The sequence below is a fragment of the Hemiscyllium ocellatum genome, chromosome 8, assembly GCF_020745735.1.
Source record: "Hemiscyllium ocellatum isolate sHemOce1 chromosome 8, sHemOce1.pat.X.cur, whole genome shotgun sequence".
Taxonomy (NCBI): domain Eukaryota; kingdom Metazoa; phylum Chordata; class Chondrichthyes; order Orectolobiformes; family Hemiscylliidae; genus Hemiscyllium; species Hemiscyllium ocellatum.
The window spans coordinates 47,178,825-47,201,318 of record NC_083408.1 but is presented as its reverse complement, the minus strand read 5'-3'; the positions used below and the strand labels follow the sequence as shown (position 1 = coordinate 47,201,318).

The window sequence follows — 22,494 nt, the reverse complement described above, 5'->3', positions numbered from 1 at the left end:
CTGCTAAATGAGCAATGGTGACTTACTGCACTACATTTAGAGAGAGATAATTCCTACAGAGCTGTGCCTGAAGACGTTCAATGATCTGACATGGAAGATAGGGTAACAGACTGGCCACTCCCTTTTTCTGTCATTGACAGCAGTATACATTTGATTCTCTAAATTCAGTGGAGAACAAGTAACCCAACATCCTTCAACATGGTTTAGGGACACACAAACTCTGTAGTTTGCAACTTGGCATTAGCAGAAAGGTCCAATAAACCCAGGGAGATATTTCTAATTAACTTGTTCAAGGATGTTGGTACACACCTCTGTGGCAAGTGGGATTTGAAACTGTGTCACCTAGTTCAGAGGTAGAGACGTTACCACTGTACCACGAGATTCCATAAAACTTAGGGTACAATCAATTGATACAATTATATCAGCTGACTGGTTCCACATGCAAGACATAATGTGAACCTTATGAACTCAATTACTTAATAAGGGAGGTTTGTGGACATTTACCATGAAGAAGCCAGAAAATATTCACAATATCCAAAAATGATATTGGAGAGCTGACAACTATAAAACAGGTCAAAGAGTTGGTAAATTGAATTGGGTTGAAACAAATTGATTTAGCCGTATTGTCATATGTACTCAAATGATACAGTGAAATGTTTACAAGTCACCACTTATGGTCATCTTACAAAGTTCATAAAAACAAATTCTTCAGTACATGTTCTTAGGAAAAATAATTAGAAAAAATAAATAAATAGTCCAGAATTATAGATCGTAGGAATCAATTAGAAAGTAGAGAACTAGAAAGTTCAGAACAACAGTCCTTCCAACTCAGTCTACACCGGGCGTAGCCTCCAGTCCACACCGACCTTAGCCTCCAGTCCTCACCGACCTTAGCCTCCAGTCCGCACCGGTTTTAGTCTCCAGTTCACACCAAGCTTAGCTTCCAGTATACACTGGCCTTAGCCTCCAGTCCACACTGGCCTTAGCCTCCAGTCTACACCGGCCTTAGCCTCCAGTCTACACAGGACTTAGCCTCCAGTCCACACTGGGCTTAGCCTCCAGTCCACACCGGCCTTAGCCTCCAGTCCACACCGGCCTTAGCCTCCAGTCCACACCGGCCTTAGCCTCCAGTCCACACCGGCCTTAGCCTCCAGTCCACACCGGCCTTAGCATCCAGTCCACACCGGGCTTAGCCTCCAGTCCACACCGGGCTTAGCCTCCAGTCCGCACCGGGCTTAGCCTCCAGTCCGCACCGGGTTTAGTCTCCAGTTCACACCAAGCTTAGCTTCCAGTCCGCACCGGGCTTAGCCTCCAGTCCGCACCGGGTTTAGTCTCCAGTTCACACCAAGCTTAGCTTCCAGTATACACTGGCCTTAGCCTCCAGTCCACACTGGCCTTAGCCTCCAGTCTACACCGGGCTTAGCCTCCAGTCCACACTGGGCTTAGCCTCCAGTCCACACTGGGCTTAGCCTCCAGTCCACACTGGGCTTAGCCTCCAGTCCACACCGGCCTTAGCATCCAGTCCACACCGGCCTTAGCATCCAGTCCACACCGGCCTTAGCCTCCAGTCCACACCGGCCTTAGCCTCCAGTCCACACCGGCCTTAGCCTCCAGTCCACACCGGCCTTAGCCTCCAGTCCACACCGAGCTTAGCCTCCAGTCCGCACCGACCTTAGCCTCCAGTCCGCACCGGGTTTAGTCTCCAGTTCACACCAAGCTTAGCTTCCAGTATACACTGGCCTTAGCCTCCAGTCCACACTGGCCTTAGCCTCCAGTCTACACCGGGCTTAGCATCCAGTCCACACCGGGCTTAGCATCCAGTCCACACTGGGCTTAGCCTCCAGTCCACACTGGGCTTAGCCTCCAGTCCACACAGGGCTTAGCATCCAGTCCACACCGCCCTTAGCCTCCAGTCTACACCAGGCTTAGCCTCCAGTCCACACCGGCCTTAGCCTCCAGTCTACACTGCCCTTAGCCTCCAGTCCACACTGGCCTTAGCTTCCAGCCTACACAGGACTTAGCCTCCAGTCTACATCGGCCTTAGCTTCCAGTCTACACAGGACCTAGCCTCCAGTCCACACCGGCCTTAGCTTCCAGTCCACACCGCCTTTGCCTCCAGTCCACACCGCCCTTAGCCTCCAGTCTACACCGGCCTTAGCCTCCAGTCTATACAGGACTTAGCCTCCAATCTACACAGGACTTAGCCTCCAGTCTACACAGGACTTAGCCTCCAGTCTACACCGGCTGTAGCCTCCAGTCCACACCGGCCTTAGCCTCCAGTCTACACTTCCATTAGCCTCTAGTCTACACCAGGCTTAGCCTCCAGTCCACACCGGCCTTAGCCTCCAGTCTACACCGCCCTTAGCCTCCAGTCCACGCTGGCCTTAGCTTCCAGCCTACACAGGACTTAGCCTCCAGTCCACACCGGCCTTAGCTTCCAGTCCACACCGCCTTTGCCTCCAGTCCACACTGCCCTTAGCCTCCAGTCCACACCGCCCTTAGCCTCCAGTCCACACCGCCCTTAGCCTCCAGTCTACACCGCCCTTAGCCTCCAGTCTACACCGGCCTTATCCTCCAGTCCACACCGCCCTTAGCCTCCAGTCTACACCGCCCTTAGTCTCCAGTCTACACCGGCCTTATCCTCCAGTCCACACCGGCCTTAGCTTCCAGTCTACACAGGACTTAGCCTCCAGTCCACACCGGCCTTAGCCTCCAGTCCACACCGGCCTTAGCATCCAGTCTACACCAGGCTTAGCCTCCAGTCTACAACGAGCTTAGCCTCCAGTCCACACCGGCCTTAGCCTCCAGTCCACACCGGCCTTAGCCTCCAGTCCACACCGGCCTTAGCCTCCAGTCCACACCGGCCTTAGCCTCCAGTCCACACCGGCCTTAGCCTCCAGTCCACACCGGCCTTAGCCTCCAGTCTACACAGGACTTGGCCTCCAGTCTACACCGGGCTTGGCCTCCAGTCCACACCGGGCCTGGCTTCCAGTCCACACCGGGCCTGGCCTCCAGTCCACACCGGCCTCAGCCTCCAGTCCACACCGGCCTTAGCCTCCAGTCCACACCGGCCTTAGCCTCCAGTCTACACTTCCATTAGCTTCCAGTCTACACCGGGCTTAGCCTCCAGTCTACACTTCCATTAGTTTCCAGTCCACACCGGGCTTAGCCTCCAGTCCACACCGGGCTTAGCCTCCAGTCCACACCGGGCTTAGCCTCCAGTCCTCACTGACCTTAGCCTCCAGTCCACACCAGGCATAGCCTCCAGTCCACACCAGGCTTAGCCTCCAGTCCACACCAGGCTTTGAATCCAGAACATGCAAGGAATATCTGCCAGCCTGACCTCATCTGGCCTACATTTGACTTCAGATCCACAACAAAATGCTCCTGGAAATGTTGAGCAAACCACTCAACTCTATCTCACTGCTACAAATGCTGAGTTCAAATTGCAGAAGCTGTCACAGTGAGATTTGAAACCAGGGCCACTGTATCACTTACCTGGGTCTTTGGATTGCAATCCCAAGACAATGCAACAACTCCCGCTCACCCACGAGAGCTTGCTGTGTTTAAATTGTCTGTCAGGTTTCCTACAGTACAAACCTGGTTATACATCTAATGTCCTTCAGTGGCTATTGGAGCAGGGAGGTATAGTGAGGTTTGAGGATATGCAATGAACAAAAAGAATGATTGCTGAAGGACAGAGGAAATGGTGTAACGACAGCAGCAACAAAGGCAAACTATTAAACAGATGAGAACACTTCAATGGTAGCTTGATTCTGGATCTTTCTTGTAGCTGTTGTTGAGACTTCCTCCAAGTGTTAGCCCTACTGATAATGCACTCCACATTCTTCGGCTTTCCTAGCAGTGAGACCACTTCATTGCCACCAATTGCAGGTAATGTTCACAATAAATGACAGTCATTCCTTGTTTTGCTGGAATAAATGGTGCTATGGGAGCACATATCTCAGGTTTTGCCACTTAATAGCATTTATTCCACTGAACTATAGGTAGCATCAGCGCACACACTGCAGAATGCATTGCTAACAACAGCAAAGTCATTAGTGGCTAAACTCAGCAGCTACAGCATATCCCCATCTCCCCCCACCCAAACTAACCTTTCAGTTTATAGGGCTCCAGAAATAAAAACATTTAAATTTGTGATCAAAGCATTTGATATTGCAGAATTATTTAACTTAGTAAATTGAAAAGCTTAATGATAATACTTATTTACTAGGAAGTGTTCACTTCCTGTTCACTTGCTTTCCAATGGTGGAAATAGTATAAAATGTTATTGTATCCAGTACCAAACCAAAATGAATAATAGACTAATATACTAAATGGATTCCAGTAATTCTTACAATATGTTTTAAAGAATTAGTGAAGTTCTTTTTGATGAGTTTTTGTGCTTTGTATGGCGTCAGTACTTACATTGTCATACAATGCTTGAAGTGTTTCCAAATCCACCACAGTGTTGTCCAGATATAAAATAGCTGAAATGACAATGCACATGACACATTAACTTTTAAAGATCAATGTTATGTTAGATAACACTTAATTCAAATCTTCTTTATTGTTCACATTAACACACAAATACTTATAAATAGATCAATGGCTTTTAAACCACATGACTTGCTTTACAGAAATAAGTGGGATATTAAAGACATGTAATTGGTGCATCCCATCTACAATGGTTGCTCAAATATGCAATGTCTCAATTGCAGATAAACTTATTCAGCTAGTATTACAAGATCAAACTGATTCAAGTGAGACTCTCTCTGGCTCTGAATGTTATTACATGTAACACTGTCGCAAGAAAGCCTGAGGAATTGCATCCACAAATGTTTAATTGCATTGTCAGGCCGTTCACCATCTAATGTGTTACAAATCCTTATTAGCAATCTAAACATACATTGTCTGCTCAGATTTTCCACTTTATTGAAAGTTTAAGATAAATAGAAAGGAAGCAGACACATGCTGTGAAGAACTGGTAATTTTATTGGATTCTTGTAACTAGAAAAAACTGTTGCTCAGCCAAGTCTGGCTTTTGAAATCTATTTTGAGGTAATTTAAGGCAAACATTTTCCTGTGCCACTATGGTGTCCGCTCACAAAAACAAGAATTTATATACAGAAAGATCATTAGTGTAGCATTGTGCCCATTTGGTTATAATAACCGTCACTGACGACAAAAAACAGATCAGCATCGTGCACTTAACAAACTAGCAGGCACACGCATTAAAACAGTTTCTTACTAAATTCATGTACTGTGACACATAAAACGAATAGAGTATTTGGAATCCACATGTTCTTGGTTTGGTTGTATTAATTTACTGATTGTGTGAACTTATGCTATCCTGAGCCTGAAGACAAACTTAATTATTTTCGAAAGACGTTTAGCCTAGCCCATCCATAAAGGCTCATATGTCATTCTGCTCTATTCAAAGTAGATTCTGTTGGAAGCATTTTCTTTCAGATATTTTCCACAGGTAGCTGCTGCAAAGCAACACTTCGTTTGTTTGTTATTTCTTTTGACATTCAGCAAGGAAAATCTGCTTTTCTCCCCTTTGCCAAGTCTTTCTTTATTGATTTAGTGACTTAGAAAAATCATTCAACTACACAAAAGTCACTTGCCTCAGACTTTCTGGGACCATTCAAATGCAATCTATTTTTTTCTAGCTGGAAAGCTTTCTGAGGGATTATGCTTCATGTGGCAACAGAGAGAACAAAATTATACTTTCATTTGTAAAGTTCAGAGGAGACTGTCACCAAGGCAGCTAGACAGAGGAATATGAGCATAGTGATAAAATCCCTTTTGGCTTAACTCCGTGACCTGCTGTGCCAACCTTTATAGGACATGTCAGCCATCCAAACAGTAATCCCTGGAGGATGTCCCTGGTCTGACTGACTTTCCATTAGCCCACAGTAACTGTGTAATTTGTGATGCACAATTATGATAGGATTGACATACAGTTGAGAGACTAGCAGAACCCTATGCCCCACAAAGTCATGAGCAAATGGTTCTGGCACCAGATCTGGCCTAGGTTCATCAGACTAAATCCCTTGATCTTCAAGGCAATTTCAAAAGAACACATGTTATAAGTTACTCAGAACAAAGAAAATATTTTTAAGCTCGTAGATTTGCTCAGTGTTGGGTCAGCAAGTCTGGTCTAACAGGGTGTAGTGAAAGCTAATGCTAAGAAACCTTAAACCATAACCTATTATTCAAATTGAACCCAACATACAATCACTAAAATTGATGCTAACACAATGGACATGCCTTGTGGTACAAAGCAGGCTCCTTTGTCTGCTAGCTGGCAACACAGACCTAAAGTTAAAGCAGCCACTTTGCATTTACTTCTGTCGAATTAGTGTCGGACAGGAAGCAAAAGTGTTGAAATATCTGAATGTTCTTTAAATGTAACAGCATAATGTCATGATGCATTGTGGTCATTTCAGACTCCCTGCCTTTTGATGTATAATTTTTAAAATATTTTCTGTCCTTTAAGCTCTCTGAGTAGCTTAGTAAAAAAAAGTGGCTGATTCAATTGTTCATAATGCAAGCAAATGCTGCAAGACCGAAGTCAAATACATTGAATGATAAATGTGACTCCATTTTCCTATTAACTTGCTGTTTTCCAATAAAAAGGAACAAATGCAAGAAGCCAAGAAAACTATAGTGTTGTAATTTTGATCCTAAGAAAATAACAATGATCAGTATCCATAGAAGTTATTTCTAGATTTGTATAATACAATGCAGATTGTAGGTATTCAAAACTTTTTCTTAGCAGTGTTGAAATCAAAGGTACATCTGTTAAAATGACAAAGCACATATTAGAACACATAAAATGCGCAATGCAATATTTTTTGCCAGACTAAGAGTCTGGACTACTCTACACGACGCTTATCTTGAATTCAAGAATTGGATATTTCTTTAGTGGTAGAAATAGAAAATTAGAAGCCAGGAATGAAAATTCAATGGTTGGATTTTAAGACCTCTCCAGATTCAGACTGCTCATAAATAAGATAATAACATATGACCAGATGTAGTGCCCAAACACTGCTAGAGAAATCAGTTATATGGATCAAATGCTGTTAATACTGAGAAATGCAATACATAGAAACCCATTAGGTATTCCACAAAACAAAACCTAGAAACTGTATTTAGGTAAGCCCCTGGCTCAGCAGGGGATTAAAGGACCTTAAATAGAAAGCTCACTGGATCTGTGGAGTGTTAAATGTCATAAAGAGATAGCAATGCTAAATTGCTAGGCACTGCTATGAACAGATGCTATCATTAGATATGAGAGATTACTGCTGCCAGGTAATTTGGCAGAGAATTTGGACAGTTAGTACAGGAAAATACAAAGGCAACCAGGACTTTCGCTGACATTTCATTCACATGGTGTAGATGCTGCCTGTGTCTCTTACCAACCAGTGGAAGCATCCAGAGAACAATGACTGAAGCAACATGCTGCCCAGCAGAAATGTCAATAGGATTATCTCAATTAGAAAACCTAGGAACAAAACTACTGATCTATCTTTCCAGCTTTGTGTGTGTGTGTGTGTGTGTGTGAAAGAGAGAAAGAGTGTGAGTGAGTGAAGGGGAGTTTATAATGGGATTACAGCTTACATTAGTAGTTATTAAATGCTGATGGTTCAATACAGAAACCCAGTCCATGGCTTCCATCAATCTGGGTTTGGTGACAACTCTGGGAAGTGACTCACTTTCTAATGTACTACCTCAGTGAACCATAACACTGATCAGCTGCCTTCCGAGTAGGTGTCTAGTATCCTGATGGGAAAGTGGGGTGACTTGCATGATGGCTTTGGGGCTTTCTCAATCTTGAGACAATTAGAGCTATTGGCGGAAGAGTCAGGTGCTACCCTCCACAGGCAACTCTGTCCCCTGCCCTTGCCATCAACCTATATTCCCCCAAAAAGTGACAAGAGTGATTGTAATGAGGTCATACAGGTAGACCTCAGAATATGAGTTCCCTGACTGGAGTTGTTAACCTGGTCCAATTAGGGAGCCCTGGCTGACAGACATACACAGGAATGTCAAATATTCTGTTCACTCTGAGGGAACTGGATCAGCGTCAAGGACCCTTCATGTGTAAATAAAGGGTGACTTGGTGATGGGATACTGGCCACTGTGGAGTTATTTCAGTGACAAGTAAAAAAAATTACTTATTCTCTGGATTTTACAAAGATCAGGCCTCAACTGCAGTTCTTGGGACCCAGAAACTGCTGGCTGCTTATTCGCCAGCAGCTACTGAAGACCCGGACACCTGTGATTTGCTGAGCAACAGACGCCATGTTAACCTGTCAAATCTTCAACAGCTGACTGGCATTCAATAGGCATCATTCCTTCAATGCTCATGTTTCCAACAGCATTAGGCTTGCAATCACCTGAGATATGATTTTAGCTCTTTCACTGACTGCTTAGATTTAAAACAATAATGTTCACCCCTCAAGCTCAACCAACAGGTTCTCCAATCTAATACCCTCAGGATGGACCACCAGCTCTATATATCCTGATCAATACTCCATAGTCTCTATAAACAGCCCACCCTCTGGATTCTACTTCTCAACCTATAGTCTTGTAAAATCCCTTCTATCTTCCTGCAGCAGGTAGTGTCTACAATGGAGAGGCACTTTGCGTCAACACCATCAGTTATCATTGGTCAAGAATCTATTGGTCCAAGATCTCCACTTAAATCTGAGAAGTGCATTTAGTTGCCCTCAATAGGACGCCACTGTCTCTGAGCTGCCTTCATTCAACACAAACTAACGTCACATAACATTATGTTGCTGGGACATTTCATTTATAAACTATTAAATAGGCTTGTACATTTTGCTCAAGCACCCAAAACATACCTTGTTGAATGTCTTTCATTTCCAGATGTAGACTTGATATGAAAATTCCCACAGCCTGAGAACGTTTGCCATCCAGCAACTTTACAATCTGCAATTGAAATGCAAACTTTGAATAAATGTATTTGATGCTGAAGAACATTAATATAAAATTATTCTTGGAATGCATGCAATGTTGTAAAACTGTTCTAGTTGCTTATTGCTAGTTATGAAGAAGGTATTAACAGTCACCTCCAGAGTGAGACATTTAGCATAATATTTAGGCCACACCATGTAGCAGTGATACGTTTCTTTTTTGTGCTTTCAAAACTTTTTCTGGTACTTTCCAAAAAAAAATTTAATTCTGTCTGATAGCAAAATACCAATAGGAATAAAATTCACATAAGCATGATGTGCATTAAAAAACATTGAAAGGGTTTTGGAAATGGTTGAATTAATTAGTTGATCTCAGGCAGAGCAACAATGACAACATGACTAACGGTCTCAATGTTTTAAAATAAAGAGAATGAGCCCATGTTCTCAGGGAACTCAGTCAAATCTCTTCCCATTCAAATACCATACTGCTTTTTGATTTTTCCTGCCAAAGTGGACAAGTTCACACTTTTGGTTTGTATGTGGAATGAACTACCAGAGGAAGTGGTAGACGCAGGTACAGTTACAATAATTAAAAGACATTCAGATGTGATGAGGAAGAGTTTATTACAATATGTCCCATGTGCCTTTACAAGGAAGGTCTGGAGAGAGAAGCAATAGTTTTTCTCAAAAATTATCCAAAGCAGCTCTGCGACACAGAATTCTCTGTTCTATGGGCTGTTCACAGGGATGTATACTTGGAAAAACATCAACTGTACTGGAAGACCATCAATGCAGTGAAAGAAGTTCTTTTATCTAACCTAAACTTGGTGTTTTTAGTGCAAGAGTTATCCTTCTCGAAATGCTGCAGATTGTTTCATCCCAAAGTCCTGAACCACGGGCTACAAAGCATGAGGCAGCCTTCACAGAGGTGCAGTGGGACAATGGGACAAGGTTACTGTTTAAAGGCTTTACAGACATAGCAGATTAAAAGGCTCAAATCTGTAGAACGCCTTGAACTGTTTATCTGACAATTAATGTAATATCAAGAGTATTGTGCTCTGCACCTCAGAGTGGAAATGGTGCAAACAGAACTGTTTATTTCTGTTGAACTTTTTTGTCAATTTCAATTTGAAATGGGTAGAACTTAGGCAGCTAAAGACCTCAACACCAACGGTGAAGCAAAAGTGAGAAGCACAGTGTGATTGTAAAGGTTGGGTGTATGGAATAACGTATCAAACTCGAAGGCAGGTTGAAGGGTTGGCTGAAGTCGTTGTCACAAGGCAGGTTAGGGTATCAATTTTTTGCAAATTCTAATAGGAGCTAAAAGTCTAGGTAGGCCAGTGAGAATAGGAGTTAAGGGAACATAGGATAAAATATGGTCAAGAATATCTGCAGAAGAGCTTTGTACAAGCGAGATCCTGGGAGGTCGATAAGGAGGAATTTGAAATAGTCATGTCTAGAAGTGACAAAGGCACTTAGGAAAGTTTCAGGGAAATGAAAGCTGAAGTTGCAGAGAGTTGGAATTAATGAGTGATGCACATGGAGTTGTAAAATAAATGAATGACATAGAAGGAGCAAAGTATGGTCCATGATGTCAAGTGTTGAGAAGAAGTCTAGGTGAATAAGGGGGAATGAAATATTATAACAACTGGAGACTGTGTCCATGACTTTGATTGGATTTTTTGTCAGATAGAAGCAGAACTTGGAATGCAGGCTTTCAAATGAGTTGCAGATAATATGGAGGTATTATACAGATTATATATAGAATGATGATTTAAGAGAGAAAATGGATGCTGGCAGTAAGTGACCACATTAAAACAGTCAAGGAGGGACTTTTGGAGAAATTGATAATAGCTAATATTTGTTCTGAAATGATGAGAGACAGTGCCCACGGACAGATAACTATTTCTAACATCTACCAGCATGGGCCAAACAAGTGAGTTGAGCTCTTAGGTAGAGAATAGTAAGAGACTGAGGAAGTTAGAAACAAGTCTGATGGAGAGCACATGGATCAGAAAGGTAAGGAACTTCAAAGTTGGGAAGTCAAAAATCCTACAGTTAAAGGACTTAGAGGCAGAATAGAAAGGGACACTTTATTACAAAAGCAAAACAGTTCCTCACATTTGTTGCTGGAGATGATAGGTGATAGGGTGGATGGGGAGAGACGAGGAAGGAGGTTTGAAGGAGGCAATAGACTATTAGAAAAGGAGCCAGGAGTTCTCCAAGTTGATCGTGCAATAGTGGGAAGATTTAGGAGAGGAAACTCAACAGCAGTAAACACTTAATATCATCAAAACGAATCTTGCAACGGATAGTATTTTCAGTTGTCATTTGTCAGTCACAACGTTTTGTACCTCAGATTTGGGAGGGTAGAGAGAGAAAACGTAATGGGGAGAATGTGAAGAGTTTTGAGATAGCTCTGAAAGTACTATAGACAGATACAGTGTGTTTGAAAAGGTTATGTCTCCAAACAAATGTGAAATACATGTTTCATGCAAGGTACTTCATATAGTGGACTGTTTTGTTTAAACTTTATTTTCTTCTGGCTCATTTTCATGTGTATTAGTTATCTGCCAAAATTTGTTAGACTGAAAAGAAACAATACAGCGTAAAAGTGAACTCTAACCTATTTGTCAGATACAGGCAATCCCGAGAGCAAATTGTGGAGCTATATTTTGTGTGTGTCAATAGAGTAGGGGAGGTGGAGTGAGTGTGGTCAGCTCATTTGTGTTTCTCTATCTCACATTGCAGTGAATCAAACACTGGATCGCAGTTAGCAGTGCCTCAATGACAAAAGCAGCCAAGTTAGCAGTGCAAAGGAGTTGAAGGAATCTAAGCTCCCGAATGGAAAAACTCGTAAAAATTGTGAATGAGACACATGGGTCTGACATGTCCTGTACACCTCAAAATGGTGCTCCAGTACACTCAGTTCCAAGTGTCAACGTTTACTTTTCATGTGCTTTTACCTTGTGGGGTAAGGTATTGTGTAGCTGAAGTGTTATACAATGAACAGCAAGTCAGCTACATACTTAAAAGTTCTCTGCTCTCTAAAATCTCTCTGTCTCCTAATGGCAGACTTAAAACAATAAAGAAAAGTTAAAACATGTTAAGACTCTGCCACCTTCACCAATAGAAGTCACTTGTAGCTATGGCCTCCGTGGAAGACCTTTCCTTTTGCTTTCATTTCACTCTTGGGATGGGAGGTTCACTGGCTGGCCATCCCTAGTCACCCTTAACAAGGGCCCTTGTGAATAAAATCAATCTATTTCTAAAAAATACATCAAGGCATCTTCCTCACCCCCTCTTATACAATCTCATCATATCTGCCATAAAACCTTTTCATCTCAGACAAAAATGATGAAAAATTGCATTCAAGGACTCTTTAACCAGTTCAATTGTTTCCCACTGGGGTGTTTCAAAAATATCAGGTGGTCTACAGATGTTAGCATGTGCTCATGACAGAGCCTAGCATCATGATGGCATTATCATCATCATCACTGACAAAAAATGACCCTGAGCTTCCAGGTGCCTACCGCTTCATATCCCCTGGCCAATATCTCTGTCTCAGGATTGTCTCAGTCAAGCTGGGCACAAGCTGGAAGAACAGCACCTCATTTTCTGTTTGGGCACTCTATAGCCTTCTGAACTTATGATCAAGTTCAACATTTTTAAGGCTTGAGCACCTTCCCCTGTGTGTCTTTCCCCCACCGCATCCCCACACCAGGCCTTGTTTCCACATGAGCTGCTATCACACAAAACGCAGGGTCAGCCACTAATGGTCCCCATTAGCAGCCATTCATTCTTCCAGGCTGACCTTTACCCATTCCTTTGTCCATCCAATTGTTGTTTTTAGATTAGATTCCCTACAGTGTGGAAAAAGGCCCTTTGGCCCAACCAGTCCACACCAACCCTCCAAAGAGTAACCCACCCAGACCCATTTCCCTCTGACTAATGCACCTAACACAATGGGCAATTTACCATGGCCAATTCACCTGCTCATCTTTGGTCTGTGGGAGGAAACCTACGCAGACACAGGGAGAATATGAAAATGCCAGACAGACTGTTGTTTGAGGCTTGAATCGAACCTAGGACCCTAGTGCTGTAAGGCAGCAGTGCTAACTACTGAGCTACCGTGCCACCCTTTAATCATTCTTTCTGAGTAATTGTTCTTTCTCTTTGGGCTGTATCTCCACCTACAGTTTATTGCTCCCTCCTCCCCACTGACCCCATCTTCTGGGTGAATAGTAGCCTTTTCCTAGCCACCGTCAGTTCTGAAGAAAGGTCACTGGACTTTACTTTCTTTCCACAGATGCTGCCAAGTTTTTCCAGCAATTGCTGTTTTTGTTTCTGGCATGATGATGCTATATTTCCACCCGGGTCAGTATCCTCTACTTAAAAATCCCGGGGCGGGGGGGGAGAGAGGTGGGGGAAGTGGCCGAGCAAGTTTGGACCTGTAAAATCTGGCACAAGGCCATTTCATGTGAGAAACATTTTAAAGTCACAAGTGTATCAATTGATTGTCCTGCAATTGGTGTGAAACTGAGGTTTAACTGCAAATTCAAGTTGTCTCTTTAAGGCCACTGCTCAAAACAGATCAATCTGAGTAACTGCATCTATTGACAGGCTACGGAGTTACAGGGATGTTACAGCGAATCTGTGAAGTTCAGGTCCCACTAACTGACTTTCTATTTCCTTAATTTTTAGGTTTTCTTTTGCCCTTTAAGAAAAGTGAAAGGACTAATGTATGAGAAGCAAGCATTAGATGGAAGTTGAAGGTGTTCTTTATAGTAAGCTATACCATGGAATGTTGCTGGGACAATTGTTGGAGCAACACGTCGCATTTTACATCATACAATCATAGAGATGTACAGCAAGGAAACAGATCCTTCGGTCCAACTCATCCATGCCGACCAGATATCCTAAATTTACCTAGTCCCATTTGCTAGCACTTAGCTCATATCCTTCTAAACCCTTCCTAATCATATACCCATCCCAATGCCTTTTAAATGCTGTAATTGTACCACCCTCCTCCACTTCCTCTGGCAGCTCATTCCATAAACGCGCCACCCTCCTGTGTGAAATATTTACCCCTTAGGTCGCTTTTAAATCTTTCTCTTCTCACCCTAAACCATTAGAACCATAGGATTTTCCTGCCTTAAAGACTATTCAACCTATCATCACACTCAAAGTCTAATATCATTTCATATCCATGTCTTTTTCCTTGTTATTTGAGTATATATCAAGTAAATACCCTTCCTCTTTGGAAAGTCCATACATTACAGCTGCTTCCAGATCTTATTAACTTTGTGTGAAAACATTACTTCCCATTTCCCCTTCTGTTCCGTAGGCAATTACTTTCAATCTCCGGCTTCTGGTTACTGATACACTTGACTGAGAAAATAGTTACTCTCTTGCTCTCTAATAATCTTTCATAAACTAGACATTTGTTTTTTGCTGTGGAGACTTCACTCTCAGCTTTTCCAAGCTTTCCATTCAACTGAAGTTCCTTATCCATGATGTACTTTAGTATTTCCAAGACCTGGATACTCTTCCTTAAAAAGAGAATGATTTTGTTTACAAGATTTACTAACCCAGACAACAAAATGCTTGAAAATATTACATACATTTGGAGGACTAATCCATGGCAATTCTCTAATTGGATCTGGGATGTTAGTGACGTTTACAAATTTATGGTGTGTTGATAATTAGCACTTTTAACAGCCATTTCCAGATTTTTAAACAATGGAATCATAGGGCTGAATTTTATGCCTCTTTGTTCCGTCAGTGGCTTGGGGTGTGTACATAAAATATATCAGATGATCAGCCCATGTCCTTCCACCCTGGCCCTGAACCATTACCCATGATACATGGGTTGGTTAAGGTGCCAACTAGGGTACTCATACTATAGGCCTATAGAGCTCCTTAATGTCCAAGTATGTGGCAATTAAGGGCCTCATTTCATCTGCACTGCTGTAAATTGCTGAGCAGTGGCCAGGAAGTCGGAGTGCAAAGGCAGGCATGGTGGCTAAGTGCTATCCCACTGCGCCAGAAATCAGGGTACAATTCTACCTTCAGGCGACTGTCTGTCTGGTGCCTGCACGTTCTTCCCATGTCTGCATGGGTTTCCTCCCATATCTAAAGATGTGCAGATTAAGTGGACTAGCCATGGGGAAGGCAAGGTTACAGGGATAGAGTAGGCCAATGGGTCTGGGTGGAATACTCATTCTCCAGCCAGTCAAACAACCTTTAATTTGCTAATTCTTTTTAAAGACTGTAAGGACTAAAACTCTGTACTTCCTTAGCTTTTTTCAATAACACAACATTGCAATTATAATTTAAATTGATGGATGCACAATCATGTGAAATCCACAAGAGTTCCTATAAAGTCTTCGTAGCAGAGATTGTGATGTGAGGAGACATTAGCAGAAAGGGGTTAAGTTTTAGCACACATTATTACACAATGCAATGTACCAGGCAGAACAGTTTTTGATATAAAGCATAGAGACAGTTAATCACCTGTATCTTTATTGGGAAGTGGATTGTAAAAGAAAACATTGCTAGATATTAGTCCATTAAGACAAAATCAAAAAGTTGAACACAGGAATGAAATTTGGAGGCTGAACAAATTGAGAACAAAAGGAGTGATAAGAACATCGACCCTGATGAATATCGATACAGTAACTTGACAGATTGGTTTTGCTGTTCCTATGACCAAAGTTATTCATCCATTTCTTGAAATTGTTCTTTTTTCTGAGAAAAAAAAACTCTTTCTGGAATGTGTGCATTACTGGAAATGTCCCTATTTATGCAATTGAGGAATAAATTCTGAACAAAACCATGGGCTGAAAGCATATCATGTACACCCAAGTGAATTCAGAAGTGAAATTCTTATTTCAAAAGATGGTGGACATAAGAATCAATAATTTGCAAAACCGAAAGCCACAAATGCTGCCGATGCAGACTTTAGAAAAAGTACACCTTTATATCAAATACTATCAAGTACCTTTACTTATAAGTTCAGTCTTGCATCAAAGCAACCCTGAAGTAGTTTTGAATAGTCATCACTGAAAACTGCACATGTGCTTGCTGAATTTCCATACTTGGCAACAGAATAAGTTTTCAAAGAGATAATTGCAGTCTTTAACTGTATGTAATTTGTACACCTTTTAATGACCTTCCGTTTGACCTTATTTTGGGGCAAATGCCTAGGTTGTCACTATCCTATTAGATATGCCTCGCTTGAGGCCATGAGATTACACAGATATAATTTAGATTAAAAAGCTGTAATCAATGAAACACAAGTTAACATACTTTACTTTCAATGAAGGATTGAAGTGGTATTAATTACACAGGAAAATATGTTTACAGTCTTTTATAGCCTAATCTGGCATTGAAAGAAATAATAAACACAGAAATGATATTGAACGGTTTGTTAAAAAAAACACTTGGAGTAACGCTTAGTACTGCAACAAATATTTTAAACATTTGTTATTGTAGCAGTGCAAAGCACATCATTAGCAAAACAGAAGGTAATGTTTTCCATTATTACATGAATTTGTAACTGCCCTCAGATTCAAAGCATGGCTATCAATGCATCTTAATAACATTAAATAGATTAAGATTATTCAATGATAACTTTTTTAGACTAAATAGCTAAAAAAAACGTTAAGGTGCAAACATAATTATTTCAGCTAATGTACTGACATGGCTTTCTTCATTATGATAATTCTGCACCACTATAGAGCATTTTAATTTTCTTTGCTTAGAAGCCATGAATCTTGAAACATAAAACTTAAGAATAAATGTCAAATACTATACTTCTCATGTGGTTTTTCATTCTATCTCACTTCCCATACCAACCAACGTAAAAAGCTTTAAACTCTGGTCGATAATACATTTTTAAAGTATGCATAATAAGGATGGGGGTTCATTCCAAGATCCAAGTACAAAATGCAATGACATGTCTAACTTCCCTATTTTACATTGTGAAACTAACCTTTGAAAATTACGTCTGAAAAGAGCACAATTTACATTAGACCTCAAATAAAAACATGTGTTATTAATTACTTCAAACTGTTCCAAAGAAAAGGACAACAGAAAAGTTATTACCTTTAAAGCCTTTGATATGATAATCATTTGGCTAACGTACATCAAATGTGACTAATAAATTTAAACTTTTGTTACATATATTAAAGTAGTGCTTGATAATTTTGGATTTGCATTCCTACATCAATAAATGGAGCCATTATATCTTGAGCTTTAACTTGGAATTTTTCTATGTACAAGCCCTAGTGCCAGAAAAAAAAATGATTTCCATAACTCAAACACAAAGTACTTCCTACAGATTCCCACAGGGATTCAAAAAACCTCTCATGCTTAAATGCTGCTAGCTATACCAAAATTTATGTGTATACATACTTTCATTACATGCTATAATAGATTTTCCACTATTTGCCCATTTTGCATGCTTCCTTTCAATAAACACTTACGTTAGAGTCTCAGTGAGTTGAATTTAGGTAATTAAATGTGTTACACAATGTGAGAAAAAATGTTAAACCATATTAGTCATGCCACACTATAATCCCATCAGTTATGTCTGACAACATAACTTGGGAAATGTTTAACGCAGTTGTGTGGAATTCTTCTGTTCCTGACTGCAGCAGGGGCACAAATACAGCAGAGGAAAGACGGGAATGTAATATGAGACAAATTCATGTTCATGAGTTAATTTTTTAAAGAGTAACTTCAATTAATATACCTTATATCTCCACAGCATAGTTATTACAATTATATCTAAACAGGACAAACTGAGAATGATAATTCTATTTTTAGAACCATCAAATATGAAACAACAGATATAAACGAGAAACTAAGTCTGTCTATGTTGATATCCTATGTTGAAGCCCTATGAAGGGCTTATGCCCAAAATGTCAATTTTCCTGCTCCTTGGATGCTGCCAGACCTGCTGTACTTTCCCAGCTCCACATTCTTGACTCTAATCTCCAGTATCTGCAGTCCTACTTTTGTCTTTGTTGATAAATATCTACCCATTATCATTGTATACAATATATGCATAATGTTTAATAAAAAAAATACAACATACAAAACATACTTAAATTCAATATGTGCATTCCTCAAATTTGAAAACAACACTGACATTAGTTCCAGAAAATAAATACACCTACAATATTCATGTACAAATAATAATTTAATTGCTTCACTCATATGAATGATCTCACTTTGGCACTAAAATAAAAAAAACCCAAATTTAATTGACTCATGACCCAACCTGGAAAGTTATTCTAGAGTATGTCTTATTGCTGAACATGTCAAAATAAAATCAAGAGTGTGGATAGCGGGGACAAGTTATTTGTACAAGTTGTCGGAGTCCCACATCTCTACCTCATATGAATGCCACCTTGTTGTGTCAAGTTTCCAATCAAAGTTTAGGGGTGTGCGGGAAGAGAGGAGAGGTGGGGTGGGGGGGTAGGGAGAGAGTGGAATACGCTCCCTGCTCTGCAATTGATCAATTAAAGAAGGTGGTCAATATAAACTTTATAATAAAAATGATTTATTTTCCAGTGAGGCCCACGTACACTAATTAATGAGACTCCATGCGTTGACTTCCACACTTACACCAGATCTCTTATATAATCCGCTGAAACAAGATGCAGTAGCTTTCTCATTAAATTGTACCTGTGATTGTGTAAGTGGAAGGTGTTTTGTGGATCCCCAATAGATTAACTAAGGAAACCGTGAAAGAAATTATAAATTGCCATTGTGGTGTGAAAGATTTATTTGCCTACATTATGTGGTTTTATATGCAGCTCACCTGTTATCAAAATGTGACTTTTTGATTTACTCATGCTTAATTGGACTCATTGATTATAAGCTGATATATTTGCTTGATAAGCCTGTAATTCATTTTAAAGTCGTTTGGATTTTCAAAAAGTCTCAACTGGTACTTTTTGTGCTCTAATAGCTAATTTGTGTAACTAAAACTCAATATAATTTAACTTAAAGTAACATCATTGCCCACCAATGATATCCCCTCCCTAAATTAACATCTTCAATTTTAAGCAATCATCTCCTTACTCGATAAAAAAAATCCTAAATTATTTCTAATTTATTGTGTTAGAGGTTGCTGTAAAAATAATGACATATTAAATAGTGTATACCTCTGACTGTGGGTAAACAGTGCACCAACTTCAGGCAAAAAGTAGAAACACTATTAAATGTAAATATTCAAAATGTATGAGGTGTTGCTCTCACACTAGTCTCACAAAATAGCATCTCTTCTTCAGTCTCCCTGTTTTACTTGGAAACCTGTAGCATTTTGCTGTATAAATGTGCAGTATTCACTACAAGAAGTTAAATCTTGCCACTGAAATCGCAAGTATGCTTTTAATGACATGCTAATTATAAAGCACAGGAAATGAACCTCTCTGTTACTGAAAGTGTTTGGGAGTGTGGATTCTCATACATTCAGATTTTGAATTTTTTTTAGGGAGGTTTTAAAGATGTCAAATTTTAAAACTTTACTTCTTATGTTTCCTAATTATTTTCTTCAACTCTATTATCCAATTATTTTTCCCTCTCTGTATCTGATGTGACATTGAATTTATGTCCTTAATTCTGACCTTCACAGTCCTTCCTGTATTTAGTTGCTAACCTTGAAATTTTCTGAGTTAACTAAATATGAAAACTTAATGAAAGCTCACACCAAACTATGAAAGAGGAATGCCATTAAAAGGGTAAAAACTTTTAACTGCTATATGTTCATTTGTTTGAATTACTTAAATGAGTCAGAATTCCATAGTTGTTAACTCACTGTTTTGCGAAAACCATGTATTATCATATAAAAATGATAATATTGCAGGCAACAAGGCCATTAAATTCATTTCTTGTATTTACTAAGTGGAATCAGCAGGGTTTAAAATATACAACAATCTGATAATATAATTCAAGTATGTAAAGAAAGGGAAGCAACACTCAGATATTTGATACTTGTCTGTACACAGTCCATGAAGATTGATCCAGTGAAGTTTGCAGAAGATTGCATTGCTATCAAGAGACAGGCAGAGGTACGAGTTGCATACTTTAGAAACCAGACTACACTGTAAACTCCACAAGTACTATTGATAGGCGACGTCTAACCTCTAGTTAAGAAGTTGGAGTAATGCCAAAGCATTGCAACCACTCAAATATGTGGTTGGCAGTGTCTAGTAACACATAAATTAAGCAATGATGATGGATTAAGAAGAGAAAATGTAATTTAACGGTGATACATAACTAAATATATACTGGAATTCTTTCCATATTTGTAACGTGCAATGTGACGTGCAAAAATGATGACAAATAGTTCCTCAGAAATAATTATGGTTATATTTTAAAGTAGCTCACACAGAAACATATTTCAAGTGTGCAAATTAAATTTGTGAAAATATTTACATGTTTTTCTATAAAGCACACACACTTTAAAAACGATACCTCCATTTTTGATTTAGCCAGAGTATCCAAGTTTCCGGCAAAGTTAAATATATTGATGGTGGTTGGTTAGGAAATTTAGTCCTCTCATTTTTCCTTGCCCACACTAGACATCAATATATTCTACAATCTCAAAATATCAGGTTCTGTACATAAAGCTCCACAACACATTGTGGCTCAGGGCATCCTGTACTATCTCACTCGCTTGACAACAATAACTCACATGTATCATCTCAAAGTAAACCCATTGGGAAGCAAAGTATTGCAGTTATTAAAAGAAACTGAAATGAGAATGCTGGAAATACTCTGCAGGTCTGGCAATATCTGTAGAGAGAGAGAGAAAGTAGTTCATTTTTTATGCTGCTGACCTTTTCTCAGAACTGGAAAAGGCTAGAACCATAACAAATTTCAAACAGGTGAACGGTGAAGGAGGTGAGTTGGATGAGTTAAGGAGTGGAATGGGATGGTGGAACAAAAACAGAAAGGATTCAGGTAGGGCAGGAGAGACTAAATGACAAAAGAATTGGTGGGTCAGAGGCAGTGGCAATGTGATTAGCAAAGAAACTAAAGGTGTGGCTAGAGGAGATGTGATAGCAGCTGTTCACTGAGTAAGCCACCTTTAAAGGATGCAGCTTAGAGACAATCCCTCAGCCCTTGCCTGGGAGATTGCAAGTTTGTCAATATCTCATCAGTGGAAGATTAGCAGCTATTGCCCTGGCAGCCGCTCTGAAGAAACACAATGCCATAAACTACCTCCTCCAACTACCTCTTTGTCTGAAATGGCCTTGCAAGACAATAAGTTGGATCAAACTGCTTCAAAAACATCCCAAAGGAATAAAACTGGATGACCCCCCTGACTGGACACCCTACAAAATCTTTCTTTCTAACATATGGAGCTTCATAAATTGTGGTTGGGCTAGACCGTTGCCCCAACCCTCCTTCTCAGTTAATCTCAACAACCCCAAGAGATTATATGTCACTTAATTGTCTACATTTTCTTCCTGCAGCCCAATCATACCTATGGTGATGTGGTAGACATTGGAAGAAGGTGGTGAAAGAGAAGCAAATGAAGGAAGAGGAGGAGCTGTGTCATTGTTTCTCTCCCGAGTCATTTCTAAGATTAAAATTGAGGAAGGGAAAAAAGGAAGAAGAAAGGACAAATCTAATGATAAATTGCAGATATTTCAACTCAAAACATGCATAGATATCATCCTCTGCTCTGAACCCCCTCTCTAATTTACCACCAGTGATACTTGTTCCCTCTGGTCTAGGCATTAACTCAGTAAATCTGAAGTTACTTTTCGAGGCTGTATCACAACTAACTGGTGTGTCTCTCAAGTATGCAGCTGTTCCTTCTGGTATCTGAGATTATCACAGGTATTTGACCTTCCCTGTGGAAAGCAACAAACTAAATAGCAACTTCCAAGGTCTTAAGAGGCTTCTCGAGATCAGCCTGTCTGTTTACCTCTTCTGAAATATAGACTACAGCTCTACAGTCAATGGAATGAAGGAAAACTGAAAAGCAACATTAGTCATAGCTTTTTTGTCATAATGATTTCTGTCTTCCAGAGCCTTCAAGTTGTCCTCAGACCAGCCAACCTGCTCATCAATGGGGCCACCAAATTAGGACTAAAACAAAATAATGATAAAATTCTGTTGGACACTAATGTTATTAGGGGCAACATACATCAGTAACTTTCCTTTCTGTACCACCAGGTCGGTGGAAGCAGGCAGCCCAACAGCAGACTCAAGCCAGCAGCGCTTCATACTGAGAAACAAGCCACTTCGAGACAAGTCTCGAAAGCATTTTTTTTATGTGAAGTATCTGTAGCTAACTTCAGCTAACTAACTTCTTTCTGCAATCAAGATCTAGTAAGGTAGAAATATATGTTCATTGGGTGGAAAGAATAGGTGGATACTCAAACTGTTATAACATTGAATATACTTTCATACGCTATTTTGTTATAGACAGGGATAGGGAAAGCTGCACTGCTCAGAAAAGGAAGTGGCATTTTGGTAATGTCACCAAATTAGTAATCCAGGCTAATATCTAGGGACA

The 22,494-nt window shown here is 40.3% G+C and overlaps 1 protein-coding gene across 3 annotated transcripts in view; it reads right to left on the bottom strand.

The window, feature by feature from the left end:
- Positions 1–22,494, bottom strand: part of fmn1 (formin 1) — a 376,573-nt gene that overhangs the window by 169,201 nt on the left and 184,878 nt on the right. For all 3 annotated transcript variants that reach the window (XM_060828913.1, XM_060828914.1, XM_060828915.1), the window contains 2 exons: positions 8,877–8,964; positions 4,429–4,490 (listed from right to left, as the gene is read on the bottom strand). In XM_060828913.1, coding sequence (XP_060684896.1) covers positions 4,429–4,490; positions 8,877–8,964 — 150 coding nt within the window. The remainder of the gene's footprint in view (positions 1–4,428; positions 4,491–8,876; positions 8,965–22,494) is intronic.